This window comes from Empidonax traillii, unplaced genomic scaffold (genome assembly GCF_003031625.1).
Source record: "Empidonax traillii isolate 1590-97213 ecotype Southwest subspecies unplaced genomic scaffold, ASM303162v1 scaffold106:size2091409, whole genome shotgun sequence".
Taxonomy (NCBI): Eukaryota; Metazoa; Chordata; class Aves; order Passeriformes; family Tyrannidae; genus Empidonax; species Empidonax traillii.
In genome coordinates this window covers 694021-709662 of record NW_020955299.1, presented here as the reverse complement: position 1 = coordinate 709662, position 15642 = coordinate 694021, and the positions used below count along the sequence as shown (strand labels likewise).

Sequence of the window (15642 nt, the reverse complement as noted above, 5' to 3'; positions counted from 1 at the left end):
TGATGTTGAGGGAGGCACGGGCCCCCACCAGCACCACAGTGCAGCATTCCAGCATTCAGGAGATGGAGCAGGGACTTGCCAAGGTGGTCCCAGGGAACAGCGAGTGGGGGGATTTGGGTAAACAAGGAAGGAACAGGAATCCCTCGGCAGTGCCACTGCAGGAACAATTCATGTGAGGGGTCATGCTCTTATTAAACACCAGGACACGAGGTCAGCGCTGAGTCCACTGATGGTTGAGTGTTACTTTCCAGGGATGGAGGGTTTGCTGATCACAGAGCTCCCAGCTCAGCCCGTGGCTCATACCTCACCACAGCAGACTGAATAATTATCAATGAATAATTGCTTGGTTTTACAGCATCCACAGAGGGGTTGGAGCTTTTCAGGAGCAAAAATCACTCCATTTTGGCGAAGCCCTTAATTCTGTGGCCGGTTCTGAGCTCTGTTCTGCTCTGTTATGTTTTTTTGTAACAACGTAGTTTTCAAATGGGCCTTGGGGAATCAGATCCAGGCAGAACACTGGGAAAAGTTTTTGTTGCTGCTGGCACATTGATATGAGGTGTCATAACCCTTCAACGTAAGTGCTCCCTCTCCACCCCGGGAAGTGTGATGGTTAAGCACTTAAAAAATCAGAGTAAATATTTATTGTGATTAACCTTTTCCTAGAACTAATACAAACACACACGCACTTCCAGCCTTCCTCATTCGGGCTTTAGTTGCCATTCCCACACAGAATTATTGGGACGTCCGGAGATCACCCAGCCCAACCCCACTTCCCAGGCAGGGTCACCTGGAGCAGGTGACACAGGAATGTTCCCCGGGTGGATTTGGAATGTCTCCAGGGAGGGAAAGTCCACACCCTCCCCAGGCAGCTGTTCCAGGGCTCTGCCGCCCTCGTGCTCTTCCTCGTGTTGAGGTGAAACTTCTTGTGTTTTAGTTTATGGCCGTTGCTCCTTGTCCCGTCGCTGGCACCATCCTCTGCCCTTGAGATATTTGTATGCATTAATAATGTCTCTTCTCTGTATTCTCTTCTCTGGACTTTCCTCACAGCTCCTGCGGTCTCTCCTCATCAAAGAGATGCTCCAGCCCCCCTCAAATCATCTTTGTGGCCCCCGCTGGACCCTCTCCAGTAGCTACTCTGGTACAGAGGAGCCCAGAAGTGGACCCAGCTCCCCACATGGACACAATTGTGAGGAAAGGCTGAGAGAACTGGGATTGTTCAGCCTGGAGAGAATCTTCACAGTGACCTAATTGTGGCCTTCCAGTGCCTGAGGGGAACTGAGGGCAAGGATGGGGCAAGACGAGTTACGAGAGCGTGTAGTGACAGGAAGAGGGGGATGGGTTCCAACTGAAGGAGAGGAGATCTAGATGGAATTTTGGGAAGGAATTCCTGGCTGTGAGGGCGATGAGGCCCTGGCACAGGCTGCCCCATCCCTGGGAGTGTCCAAGGCCAGGTTGGAGCAACCTGCTGTAGTGGAAGGTGTCCCTGCTTATGTAAGGGGTTCGGAACTGGATGATCTTTAAGGTCCCTTCCAACCCAACCCCATTCCATGGCTCCACGATCGCGCCTCGCGCGGACCCGGCTCCCCCCGCTCCCCCCCCTCCCTCACATGGTCCCGTCCTCTCCCCCCCTTCCGCCCCGCGCCCGCATGGGCCGCTCCGGCCCCGCCCCCTCCGCGCGCGCACCGTGCACGCGGCCGCCGGCCGGCTCTCGGCGGCACGTAGCACACGCACCCCAGTCCGCCTCTGGCGCGAGGCGCCGGCGGCCAATCGGGGCGCGGCGCGGGGCCGGGCCGGCCAATGGGAGCGGCCGGGGGGCGGGCCCCGCGCGCGAGGGCGGCTATAGGGGGGCGGGCGCGCGGCCGCTCGCCCTCAGTCAGAGCCGGGGCGGTGAGAGCGGCGGAGCTGCAGAGCGGCAGGCACAGCGGTGAGTGCGCCCGCACCGCCCGGCCTCGGCGCCCCCCTGGGCACCGGCGACGCGATTCACGTGGAGTCCCGGGCGCCCCCGCGGGATGGGGCCAAGGCGCGGTGGTCCCTGAGGGGTGCAGGCCGCTGTGGGCGGTCCGCGCAGCACCGGTGGGCGTTGCGGGGGTCTGGGCGGCCTGAACCCTGGCCACGTGTGGGATTAGGGGGTAAAATCAGCGGGATATGAGGGTCGAGGCTCGGGCAAAATCGGGGGAATATGATGGGTCATATGAGTCAAGGCGGGGACACAGTTCGGGAGGATACGGTGGGTCAAGGCTGGGCCAAAGTTTGGGATATATGATGGGTCGAGGCGCCCTCAAAGGCAGAGTTTAACCTCTCCCTCTTAATCATTAACAATCGCTCTCGGATTGCCCGTGGTGATTCGGACTTTTCCCCTCTTCAGTGGATGTCCTTCAGCTGCCCATCTCAAATATTTAACGTTTGCTGTCGGCGCTCCAATCCGTGCCTGAGGTCTCTTAGCGCGTGGTTCAGTGCTGGCTATCCCAAGGCAGCAGCACCTGGACGTGCATCTCTGGACGTTGAGGTGTGGAGAAAGAACGAAAGAAGTGCGTGCTAACCCTCTTGCCTCGTGCAGGGACTGCCGGAGAGGATCCTGGGCTTGCTCCTGTTCCGTTACTCGCCTGCTGAGTCACAGGGTAGGGCTGTGACTGTCTGAGCCTGGCAGGAAGTACTGAAGTTTGTCATCCAAACCCACACGGGCTGAGGCGATGCGGGTTCAGGCCTCCATCTTATTAAACACCGGGGAGAGAAAGTGGTTCAACATGTCTGTGATTTACTCCCTGCCGGGCATTGTTTAGAACCCGTTGTATCACGTTGCAGAGATAGAGGTGCATTTTAACCCCTCAGAGTGCAGAGCAGGAGGGTTGGAAAGGTGCACGTTTGCCCAGTTTTCAGGAGGGCTTTGGCAGTGGGTTTGATGTGCTGAATCTGATAGAGTGAGCTCAAAGGTCTAAGGGGTGGTAATGATATGAGAGTTGGGGTCACACAAGACCTTTAAATGTCAGGCAAAGCTGGTAAATGGCATTTCTGTAATAAGACACTTGGGTAGTTCTTCCTAAGGCCGGACTTCAGTGTTGCTTTTTAAATCTCCATTCAGATGCTTGCAGTGCTCAGCTGTAACCCTGCCTTGACTTCACAGACGTGTGGCTGCAAAATAACTCACAAGGACAATCTTTGATGAGAAAGTCGGCAGTAAATAAAAATCTTTAGAAATAATTTTCACTTGGAGTAGTCCCCTTTGGTGTGAGAGTACTGCATTTCCTGTGCAGAGCACGGAATCGGATGGGCAGTAAGTGGTGATTTCTTGGACTTCAGGAGATAGTGGTGTGAGTACTCAGAGCTGGCAGTGGGTTGTGACTTAGCCTTGAGTAGGTACTGACACGTGTGTTGGTGGGAAGGCAGCAAAGCTGATGTGTGTGGCTTCTCCCCTGCAGGGAGACAGTGACCTTGTCAGCAGATTATGCTGCAGAAGAAGGTTTAAGGCAATGTGTGTGTTAAATACCACTGTGGTATTTGCGTGTTGGGCTGATTCCACAGCTCAGTCCAAAGTTTGGAGCAGACAGTGCTGCTGGTGACCTCTCCTGCCCTCAGTCAGCATTTCCACAGTTAAACCTGTGCTCAGGCTGACCCCTGTGTTCTAGATGAGTTGTGTGAGGCAGGAGTGATAATGCTGAGCTCGTGGGGAGCTAAACAGCTTCAGTTTTACCTTCTGGCTCAGTGGGAGAACTGTTCCTTGAGCACAGGAGTTGAGGGGGTTTGCAAAATGAGCAAGAAAAAAGGTGTGAAGGATTTCTGGAGTGGTGCTGTAAAAGGGCTCTTTGTGCAAGAGAGGGAGGGACTTCTGGAGAGGTTGTTTGTCAAGGATGCTCAGTAATGTCAGACCTGGCAGACATTCCCAGTGGAAGCTCTTGCAATGTGTATTCCTGAAGTGCCTCCCTTGTGGAGGTCAACCAACAATCCTTGCATTGTCCTAAGACTTCCTGTGAGCTGTCTGTGCTTTCAAAGAATAAGACACCTAAAGGTTTGTGGCAAAGCCACAGTTCTGAAAATGAAAGTGCCAGCCTAATAAACTCTCAGAGCCCTTTTTGGATGAGTGGGCAATGTTCCTGTTAGCCAGTGCTCAGTGCACCTGCAGAGAGATAAATGTTGGTGTGGGAGGGACTGATAACTGGAGGGTTGCAGGGATTTATTTCTAGCTTGTATATTTTTCAGTGGTGGCAGCGTGAAGGTCAGCTCCAAGTAAGTTGTGTTGCTTCCTAGATTAGTCATATCATGTGTCAGTGTGCGGGTCTGACTCGAGACAGGCACTTGAAAATGTTAGAGGTTATACAACATGCAGGGCAGGACAGCTGGAAGGGACACTTGAAAGCCAAGAAGACAAAGCAAATGGCTGCCTGAGTTTCTAACTTGAGGGGAGAGGAATTTGCTGTAGAGGAAGAGCTGAGTGTGTGAAGTTACTCCTCTCACAGACTCAGAACAAGCAGCAGCATTGCTAAGGTCGTGTTTTCTTAACTTTGCAATAACTGTGGATTCACGACCGTTTCTGTAAACAGAGTTGCCACCCACACTGGTTTGCCAAAAAGGCAGATTCCAGATAGTTCTGCTTCTGAGACTGAGCTTTATTCTCTGCAGATGGGCTGGGTTTGGTGCCAGTCAGTGGCTTACAGGCATGTGTATGACTTGGGTTTTAAAATCTAGCCAAGCTTACATAAGAGTTTTCTTACGTGTGTAAAAGTGAGAAGGGGGAGAAGGAACTGTTCAGGAGATTGTGGTGATTTCTCTTCCTTTTAAGAGGAAAAGTTAAAAGGAAAAACTATTCCTGTAAATAGTTGACAGGGTGTAACTATTAATGCAAGCTCTTAATTGGAGCTGTGACTGTTTCTATTTCGACACAGCCTCTGTTTGGCTCTGAGCAGCTGCTGTGCATACTAAGAGCTGTTGCACTTCAAACTCTTATCAAAAAGAACTCCAACTGGCAGCAGAGATTTTTTGTATTAGGATTGCCTGGCTGCTCTTACGTGGTGAGAGATCTCTCTCTGAAAACAAAGCTTCTGGGCTTAGAAGATGTTCTTCCCAACATTTGACTCTTAACTCCCTCCAAGTATAAAAAGTTTTCCTGTGGTGTGGTGTTTCTGAACTGGTCTCATACCTGCAGGTATTAGTACAGGATATAAAAGTCAAGCTGATGCTTGCAGCAGTTGCTGCCTTCTGAGAGTGGTGCGAGGCCTGTGAGGTCCCTGGGCAGGGGTTCTGAGGGGGTTTCTGTGTCCCTGGCACCCCTGGGCTGTGTGGGAGAGGGATTGGGGCAGGGCTGGTGAGAGTTGGGTGGTGCTGGTTGTGTCTGTGGCCTGTTGAAGCTGCTGAAGGCCACACACAGCCAGCCTCTGGGGAGCCTGAGGAGCCAGGGAGTGGCATTGGCAGGTTGTGGTGGGAAGGGTGTGGGATGGGGCTCTGCCAGCTCTGTTCACCTGCAGCTTGGGCTGCAACCTGATGGCCACCCCAACTCCGTGGTGACTGTGCAGAGCCTACCCAGAGTCTTGGAGACTCCTGGGAATTAGAAAGATGCCACATTTCAGAGAAACATTTCAGAGGAATTACCACTTTATAACTGTAAGGACAATGTGACCTGCTGCCAAAAAGGTGTGTCTGCTATTGTTAGAGATTCCTTCTTTGCTGAAGCTCCCAAGTTTGCTGCCTACCAGGAGCTTGCATTCACGTCATCTGTTCCTACTGTTTTGTGCAGGGTCTCATGGTACTGCAATGAGGTCACTTAGAAACATCAAAAAAGACTCTCTCTTGGATACAGGGAAGAGGTTTTTTCAATGATAAAGGTGATGACACTGGCACAGGTTGCCCAGGGAAGCTGTGGCTGCCCCATCCCTGCAAGTGTCCAAGACCAGGTTGGATGTGACTTGGAGCAACCTGGTCTGGTGGAACCACACCCATGGCAGGGGGTGGAAGGAGATGATCAGAAGGAAACTTCCAACCTATTCCATGAGTAATGGTAAAATCTTCTTTTCAGGTATTAAAGATGTCCATCACCAAGATCCACGCCCGTGAAATCTTTGACTCCCGTGGGAATCCCACTGTTGAGGTAGACCTCTACACCAACAAAGGTGAGTCCTCAGCTCTAGGGGTTTATTCCTTTTTTCCATCTGATAAAACAAATGATCCCTTTCTAGCCTTGGAATTGTGCTTACTTTTTCCTCCATGAATAGGAGGAAACTTTGTTGAGCCTGGCAGGAGAAACCTCTGCCTCATTCTCCTGGGATGAGTTTGCTGAGCTCAAGTTCCTGGCCTGGACAGTGCAGGGATTTTTTTGAAGTGTGCTGCTTCTTACAGTCTAAATTGTACCAGTGCGGTTCCAAACCTACCTTCCTTCCCTGGCCAAGCATAAACTGGGGGAGCACTTGCAAACTTGAGACCTTTGTTCCTGTCCTTGAGCAGCTGCTGATGGTCCTGGTGGTCAGTGCTCCCCAAATTGTCTGACTGCCCTTTGTCTGGCAGTCACTTGCTGGAATGAAAAGTCTTCTTCTGCAGAGTTGAATTTTGGGTAATGGTTTCTTCTCTGTGCAAGAACTCGGGCATGACTCAAGGACTTGTCTAATTGGGCCTTCACATATAAAATCTTATATTTTTAATTATTGTAGGACTTTGCCGTGGTTTGTGAGTTGTTCATCCCACGTCTGATAGGATCTGACAAAGGCATTGTGCAGACCCATACCAACGTGCTTTGGTGGAATGAGCAAACACAATGGTTGTAATACACTGACTAAAGAGCTGATCTTTCTGCCTCAAAGGATTAATGCAGTCGTTTAATGAGACTGCCCCCACTAAGCTCTTTGATTTAGTGGGATAAGGGAAAGACTGGAGGCTGAAGCTGGCATCTTGAACCACAGGCAGAACAGACTCCAGTGTGTAGATTTGCTCCAAGTTCAGCATCCTTGGCTGGAGGAATGGGCTATCTGGGTGGCTCTGCTGTTGTCAGAAGAGCTCAGAACTCACATTAATAAAATAGACCTCCTAATTGTCCCTTTTATGCCATATCTTAGAATTTAAGAGCTTGCCTGCCAGACTGAGCTCAAAAGTAGATGCAGGGAATAAAGCTGCCTTTTTGGAAAGGGAATGGATGGGTTTGTAACTTAAACACTTGAAATGCACAGTGGAAGAGAATGAGTCAGCTTGCTGTTGATCAGTGTGAGGGAAACACTGATGAACTGGCGATGCTGTAAAGGAGCAGACAGCCCTCTTAGGATCACTGTACATGTGAGCAGAGATGTTTAGAAACCTCCTCTTCCATCTCCAGGGGTGGAAGTATGAGCAGGTTGGGATGGTTTATGGGTGTAGGACGTTTTGTGGGTGTTAATGTGCCAAGACCTTTCATTTTTGTGCTGTGCACAGGTCTGTTCAGAGCTGCTGTTCCCAGTGGTGCCTCAACTGGAATCTATGAAGCTCTGGAGCTTCGTGACAATGACAAGACACGCTACCTGGGCAAAGGTAAACCTGAGTTTGGGCACCCAGAGAGCCCCATTAGCAGGGGCTGTGTCCCTGCATGTGCTGCTGCTGGATGCAGCAGAGGACACCAGAGCTCCTGTGCTGCTGTCTGTGTTCTGTACAAGGCATGGCAAGTGAGCAGGGCCAGTGGAGATGCACAGGGAGGTGACAGCTGCGGGCTGGGGCACAGGGAAAGCAGAGGCTGCTGGGCTGGTTCTCTGGGGATGATGTGGAGGGTGACTGTGCCTCCAGCAGTGCATCTGTCTCGTGCTGGAGGTCACTGTACCTGCACAGGTGGGTCTGTGGAGCTTGGACAGGCCAGGCAGGTGCCAGTGTCTCTGTGCAGTGTGCCCAGATGTCCTCTGTGATGCTGCTCCCCTTGCCCTGTGTGTGTGTCAGAGGACAGAGTGCATAGCAGGGTGTCATGAGAGCATCTGCACTGCCTGCTCCCAAAGGCTTGGCCATTCTGCAGCCAGTCACAAGGTCTGTCAATAGACCAGATTCTCAAAGAACCCTAAAATCTGTCAGCTGTGTCACTGTAGACTCCTGAGATCCCTGCCTGTTAAATCCTGAACCTGGGGTCTATGCCAGCTGCTGTCCACAGCTGATGTGCAGCTCTGCACTGGTAATCCTGGAGGATAGTTCCATTCCAGGGTGCACAACAGCTAAAGCCACTCTGAATTTTGTCTGTCATTACAGGTAGCCAGGATACTTAGGTCTGTGTTAGTGGTGTAATATTTTACTTGTCTGGGGACTTACTGTGTGTTCTGAAAGGAAATTAAACACAGCAGTCATCAGGCTGGCTGGGGAACAAGTATGGGTGAGAATGAATAGCTGCAAACAAGATGTCATTTCGTAATTGTAGTTCTTATGACCATTCTGAGAGCTTGGACACTCAGGGCTCCTTGCTGCTCTAAAAGCATTGGTGATGCCTTCCAAGTATAAGCAATCATCCTGACTTTTGGCTGGGAGAGAGAATTATTTTCAGACTCTTTTGCCAGTCAGGTGAAAGGAAGCTGAAATATTTTTTGCCTATTAAGAAGGAGCAATTAGAGTGAATAACTACTGAATTAACTTGCAGAACCTTGCCTTAGAAGATTCATGGTTGTTAATACTTTAAACACAGAATAAACTCCTGGATGACTGAATATCCCAAAAAGCTGAAGAGCTTATGCTGTTTACCCAGGGCACTTTTTCTTGAGAAGAGCAAATGTGTACTCACCTCACTGTGCTAAATGTGTGTGTGCTTAGACCTGTTAAGTCTGATCCTACAGGCAGTTCTTAATGGCCTGTAACTAGACAGTGGTTAACAGGCTGTGGCAGCTGAAGGGCTTTGTCAGCTGGGAGATAACAGTTGTGAAAAAATAATCAGCAAATGGGATGAGTTGCAGATAACTGGTGGGCCTTCTGTAATATAAATCTGCAGACTTAGACTATTTGGAAAAGCAATTAATGCGGTTTAGGGTGCAGGTAATTAGCATTCTGTTCTGAACATGGGGTTTAAACACTGCACAGTAAAACACGTGCTAAGGTGATGCTTTAGCAATGTTACAAAATCATAGCAGATGGTGAAATGCCTGAGCTGCTGCATAGCTGACTTCTGGAGAAACCTTTTTCTTTCCCCCTTTCTATGAGCAGCCCATCCTAAAACCTTCTCTAAATGCTGCCGTTCAGCCCCTTGAGGCTTGGGTCCAAAGTGCTGTTGGCAGAACTGTGGAGGCCTGGGTGGAAAGCCCAAACACAGCCTTGCACAGTTTCCTTTGCTCTTTGCCCCTTTTGTTTCTAGTCCACTGCCCAGTGTCAGGCTGTTGCTGGCTGGTGGATCTGTTTGCCTGTGTGTGTGTCCTTTCTCTGCCGTGCCTGTGGGGTTGGCTGCGAGTCTTGCTCTCCCCCTTGATTCTGTCGTCCTGTTTCGCTTCTGTCAGGTGTCTCCCGAGCTGTTAAGTATGTTAACGAGTTCCTGGGGACAGCCCTGTGCACACAGGTAACGGATGTGCTTCCAGTGCAGTGTCACTGGGATGAACTCCTGCAGTGCATGGCCTTGCACCCTAACCCTGCCCAGGCATTCCTGGACAGCGTGTCCTTCCTGCAGCCCCCACTCAGTCACGGTCACCTCTCTGTTCAGATGTGCCTGTGAGCTCAGGGTGCACTGGGGCTGGAGTAGCATGAGGTGATGTTCCTGAGAGAGATCCCTACTAACACCTGCATAACCTGTGTGGTTGACCAGTGTCTGATCTGCTTGTTCCTTCCAGGTGTCTCAAAAGCTGTTGAGCACGTCAATAAAACGATTGCACCTGCACTGGTTGGCAAGGTAGGAGCAATCTGCCTTTCCTTAACCTCACCTAAAAGCCAGGCAGCGTGGCCAGACCGCCCCTCAGGGTGGTTGCAGGAACTGTGTGACGTGGGGGGTGTTAGTGGATTGGGGTGCATGTGAACAAACTGACTACAGCAATTGTTTTACTTAATTTACTTAATGAATGCATATCTAATACGTAATCAAACCATCTCTGGCAGCCTGGTGGTGCAGTGTGTAGGAACACAAGCACCTGGGAGCTGCAGTGGTGTGCTTTATACTTAGGAGTAGCTGAATGATGAGGAAAGGCTGGGTTTCATCCAAGCTGGGTAATTTGGAAGGGAATCTGATGGACCTAGGAAAGTCTGCTTGTGTGAGATTCCCGTGTGCTTTGTGGGCTCTAAGCCCTACCTACAGAGGATGGTGCAAAACGAGGTGATGTGTAAAGTGATTGCACATCCAGCTTTCCTGTCAGCCTTGGCCTGCTGCAAGTGGCCAGAGGTTCTGCTGTGTGATAATGGCAAGAGTTGGTCTATTCAGCTGTTGGCAGTTGCCCTTGAGCAAGTTTTGGTGCCTGCCAGGGATGTAGATGATGAAGTGGGGGGGTAGGTGAGTTTGTGAACCTGTGTTTGGTGTCAAACAGTGGTTTTTTTGCTCGCTTCTCCCTGCAGAATCTCAATGTTGTGGAGCAAGAAAAGATTGACAAACTGATGCTGGAAATGGATGGGACTGAGAATAAATGTAAGTGGGCTTTGTGTTACCCCGAGGGGTGGAAAGGGGAAGAAGGGTTTATAGAATTCTGATATACTTTATCAGAAGTGGGTAGTGTGTGGCACGTGCTGTGCACTGCCACAATTAAAACCGTGGGGCTGGCATGGCTGAGTATCTTTATAAAGACATTTCCATAAGCAATTCCTTCTCTTTCAGCCAAATTTGGTGCCAATGCCATCTTGGGTGTATCTCTGGCTGTGTGCAAAGCTGGTGCTGCTGAGAAGGGTGTCCCTTTGTACCGTCACATTGCTGACCTCGCTGGAAACCCTGAGGTCATTCTCCCAGTTCCTGTAAGTCTTTGAGTGGGCCTCAAACCTTGGTCTGAGCAGGTGCCTCGTGGGCTTGCATCAAGTTTTCTGCAGAATAAAGAGTTAAATGCTGTTAGCAAGTTACCCTGAAACACTCTAACCTGGCTTTTTTTTTTTGGCTGCTCCAAGGCTTTCAACGTGATCAACGGTGGCTCCCACGCTGGCAATAAGCTGGCCATGCAGGAGTTCATGATCCTCCCCGTGGGTGCTGAGAGCTTCAAGGAGGCCATGCGCATCGGGGCAGAGGTCTACCACAACCTCAAGAATGTCATCAAGGAGAAGTATGGCAAGGATGCCACCAACGTGGGGGATGAGGGTGGCTTCGCCCCCAACATCCTGGAAAACAAAGAAGGTAAGAATGAGCTAAATGCAGCAAGAGCTGTAGCTGATAGCTGGAGAATTAAGACTATGCCTGCCCCATGTCAGTGAAAGGCAGGTTAAAAGGTGTAGAACTTGCTGCTGTTTCTTAGCTCTGCTTCTTACCCTGACAAACATCCCGAGTTGCTCTACTGATGTGGTCAGGTGTTCCCTTGGACATCAGCTTATGCAGCTTGACAGGGTGGCTTTAACTTCAATGCCTCATTAGTTCCATTCCTGTGGCAGCTTAGGGGAATCTTGTGCCCTTCCAGTTGAAAAGCGATGTGGAAACATCTGTGCGCTGCAGGTCTCCCAGAACCAGTAGTCAAAGATTACTGGAGTTGTTTTTCTGCTGACAGGGGAGGAAAACAGTTTGCACTCTGCCTGGTCATGTGTGGGAGTGCACAAAGGCTTGCCTGGGAAGTTGAGGCAGTTGCTGCTTCCACGGCCAAACAATTCTGTTCAGGAATCTGTGGGAGAGGCAGTTTGTCTGTGGGAAGTGAAATACCTGTTCCTACAAAAACTGTGCCAGAGGAGCTGTTTTTCTGCCTCTCACAGAAGAAATGGAGCTGCTAATAAGGCAGTAGAATACTACAACTCTGAAGCTGCTTGTTACTTTACACCTGTTAGTTCTGTTATTGTTCAGGGTGACTTCTGAACTGCACTGCCTTTTCTGACACTGAAAGTACTGAGGCAGCACCAGGAGTGGGGCCATTCCTGATCCCAGTGTCACATGCAGCTTTGCTGGGTCTGTACCCTCACAGACATCAGTGAGGATGACCTGAAATGACCATTACAGTCCCAGGAACTTCTGTTGCTGGCAGCAGCTGCTTTTGAAGTTTGTGCTACCCAGCCAAGCCCACAAAAAACCCAAACCAAGAAGAAATGGAAAACACTTGCTCTAAGCTTTCTACTGCAGATACCCTGGCAAGTGGAGAGCAGGTAGATGCCAGGAGGGGTGCCCTGTGCAGAGGCAGGCTGTGTCCCCTGGCCTGTCAGGGTTTGCATGCTCACCGCTTCCACAGGCAGCACCTGATGTGGAAGGAGCTAAAAGGGATTAGAGTGCAGCCAGTGCTTCCTGCCCACATGCATAAAGCTGGAGGAGGATGTGGTATCACCTAGCATTAAGCTTTCTGGGCTGACATGTAGTCCTGCCTGAAGAGATTAGGAATCCCATAATGGTGTCTCGGGGGTATTACAAGCTAAAAGCAGCATTAGAGTAATATCTTGTTCCAGTCAGTTCAGAAGTGGGAGAGTTTAAGAACCTCTTCTGTGCAGCCTTTTGGGCTTTCCAAAGTGGGTAATGAAGATTCTTTGCCAAGTGGAGATGCTGCTGGTGGGAAACGAGGAGCTTTTGGGTTCAGATGTTTGGCAGGAGCTCAGAGATCCCTCCCCTCTGTGTTCCAGCCCTGGAGCTGCTGAAGACGGCGATCGCCAAGGCCGGATACACCGACAAGGTGGTCATCGGCATGGACGTGGCTGCCTCAGAGTTCTACCGGGATGGGAAGTATGACCTGGACTTCAAATCCCCTGATGACCCCAGCAGATACATCACTCCTGACCAGCTGGCTGACCTGTACAAGGGCTTTGTCAAGGGCTACCCCGGTGAGTTCTTCATTAAAAAGGAGTAAGAGCTCCTCCTTTGATCAGCCTCTTTGGGGTATTAGGAATGTTCTTCGAAGTGGGTAGTGCTTGGCTGCAGCCCTTTGGCACCACTGCATTCAAACAATTCAGGCTGGCGTTGTCTAAAAGCTGCTCTTGTCCCTCTGCAGTGGTGTCCATTGAAGACCCGTTTGACCAGGATGACTGGGCTGCCTGGAAGAAGTTCACTGGCAGTGCTGGCATCCAGGTGGTTGGTGATGATCTGACTGTGACCAATCCAAAGCGCATTGCCAAGGCTGTGGAGGAGAAAGCCTGCAACTGCCTCCTGCTCAAGGTCAACCAGATCGGCTCCGTGACAGAGTCCCTGCAGGCGTAAGTGCTCCCCCCTTGGCCAGGCTGGGAGTGGGGGTTGTTTTCACTGAGGGAGATGAACATCCAGACCAGATCCAGGGGAACAGAAATCTGTTGGTGGGGCATCTGTGAAGGGAGAACAGTTATTAACTTGGAGAGGATACTGGCAAGTAAACTTGTCCCTTCGTGCTCTTGACGTCACAGGGGCACATTGAACAACCTCCCAGGGTCTGAGCACGTGTGAAGGCGGCTCTTGGTCACTGCCTTGTTGCGTGATCCTGACCTGCACCACAGGGCAGTCCTGTCCTGCCAGAGCCAGGAATGCTGGCACTGTCACCAGAGCAAAGGCTCCTGGGCACGTGGGCACGGTGTGAACCTCTGCCTTTATCTCTTCCAGCTGCAAGCTCGCCCAGTCCAATGGCTGGGGTGTGATGGTGAGTCACCGCTCTGGAGAGACAGAAGATACCTTCATTGCTGACCTGGTAGTGGGTCTCTGCACTGGCCAGGTTGGTGTCTGTACCTGCTGCAGTTTGGCTTTTTTTGCTTGATGAGATAATTTGGTGGTGAAGCCAAGGCCACGCTGCACTGCAGCTGGAGGCTGCTCTGCCTTCAGGTGTGCAGATTTGCTGTGCCTGTACACAGGGAGCTGATTTGACTCACAGGAGCGTGACAGGAAACTTGTTATCTTGTGCAAACTCACCTTTAACCACCAATGTAAAAAACCTTTGGCAACTCCAGTGGGTGTACTGGGATTTCCTGATCCTGAGGCTGATGGCAAATGAACAATCTTTATTGCTCCCAAAACCTCTTGTGTTTGAGTGCTTAGATACTGAGCCTGACGCTCAAATAAAGCTTATCACTAAATTATTATTACATGATTATGCTTATTTCTCTGAACAGTTTTGTTTTGCTATCTCTGGCCTGGTTTCTGCTCTAGTTCTTCCCTAACTTTCTGATTTCCCTTCCAGATCAAAACTGGTGCCCCTTGCCGATCCGAGCGTTTAGCCAAGTACAACCAGCTGCTGAGGTGAGCCTTGGGAAGGGGAACAGGGCTGAGCCTGGCATAGAATCAGTGCTCCAGGAATGCTTGGGGGGCACAGCTTGGTCTTCTGCCTCTCAGAACCACCCTGCAGCTGAAGGACATAAAGTGAGCCTGGCAGAGGTGCTTTTGGGCCGGGGCTTTGTGGCTGAAGGGCTGAGCTGGATGGGTCAGGTCCTTAACAGACACACCGAGGGGAACGTCACACAAAGCATCCTGTGATCCTGGGTGGGACACATTGTCCTTCTCTCTGCATGGGCAGAGCATTTAAACTGTTGGGGTTGAGTTCTGCCAGGTGGGTGGCACTGACCCCATGGGGCAGGTCTGTCACTGGTGGTGCCTTCAGTACCAGGTAGGTCGGGGGTTTCAGAGCAAGGCCAGTGGCTGTGCTGATGCAGGAGCTCTGTGCTGTCTGCTGACCCCCAGTGCTCTCTTCCCTCCCACCAGAATTGAGGAGGAGCTTGGCAGCAAGGCCCGCTTTGCTGGGAGGAACTTCAGGAACCCTCGTGTCAACTAAGTGTGCATCAGTCGACCCCTGTTCTGGTTTCGAGCACTAGTCATTTACTTAGATCACAGTTACCTGTACTAGAAAGTTAAGGGCAGCTGAAGGAGAAGACCAGTCTGCAGGTCCTCTTTTCCCCTAGATGATCCCTTCACCCAGTGTTTTCACCAACTCTGATCTGTTAATTGTAATGCTCTGCTGCTGCTTCTGTAGAACAGTCCTTGAGGGGGTTCTGTGTATTTAACACCCTCAGGGACCCTGACATTGTGATTCTGGGCATCAACACTTCAGTTCCTTTTTCTGCCTGTCAATGTTTGGAGCTGTGTGATTTGCAGTGCAGCAAGAGGTACCTGCAGACAGAGATAGTAGTGTTTTTACATGTGGTAAATAAAAGCATCAAACAACCCAACAACGTGTGGGTTTGAGTTATTTGGAGGAGATGGGGGGGGAAGGGGCAGGGATGTCCACCTCTGCATCATGGAATTATGGAATGGGTGGGGTTGGAAGGGACCTTGAAGCCAGCCCTGGGGGGGGAGCTGTGGCACAAAGTTGCTCCTCAGCCCCCAGGCTTTGCTGATGGCACTGATAGAAGGTGTAATTTGGGGTTGACCACAGAGCTGCACTTTGATTTTCACCCTGTGAGTGTCCAGGTGCTGTTTTTTCCAGGGGAAAAGGAAAGACTTGAGAGCGTTTCCAGCAGTGTGAGAGCAGAGTGAACAAAAGGCTGAGGAGCTGATCCTTTTATCTCCAACCCCCTTTGCTCTGTTCAAGCTGTGGCTCTGCTGGTTTGGCAGGGCTGGGCAGGGCAGGCAGGGGGAGATGGCAAAACGTGTGGCCCATCACTGCTCTGGGAGATGAGGAGGAAGAATTCCTTTCTCCGGGGCTTTGCCAAGAGTCTGTTCGGTGTTTCTGTCCCCACGGTGGTTCTGTTGCTCTGTGTGGG

The 15642-nt window shown here is 50.9% G+C and overlaps 1 protein-coding gene across 1 annotated transcript; it reads left to right on the top strand.

Moving 5' to 3' along the window:
• Positions 1 to 1815: 1815 nt before the first annotated feature.
• ENO1 (enolase 1) lies at positions 1816 to 15108 on the top strand. The gene is made up of 12 exons (XM_027882476.1): positions 1816 to 1924; positions 6005 to 6098; positions 7384 to 7479; positions 9729 to 9787; positions 10441 to 10510; positions 10697 to 10830; positions 10978 to 11200; positions 12613 to 12810; positions 12978 to 13179; positions 13556 to 13664; positions 14127 to 14185; positions 14645 to 15108. The coding sequence occupies exons 2-12, from the start codon at positions 6014 to 6016 to the stop codon at positions 14712 to 14714; spliced, it is 1305 nt and encodes a 434-aa protein (XP_027738277.1). The 5' UTR covers positions 1816 to 1924; positions 6005 to 6013; the 3' UTR covers positions 14715 to 15108.
• The last annotated feature ends 534 nt before the right edge of the window (positions 15109 to 15642 follow it).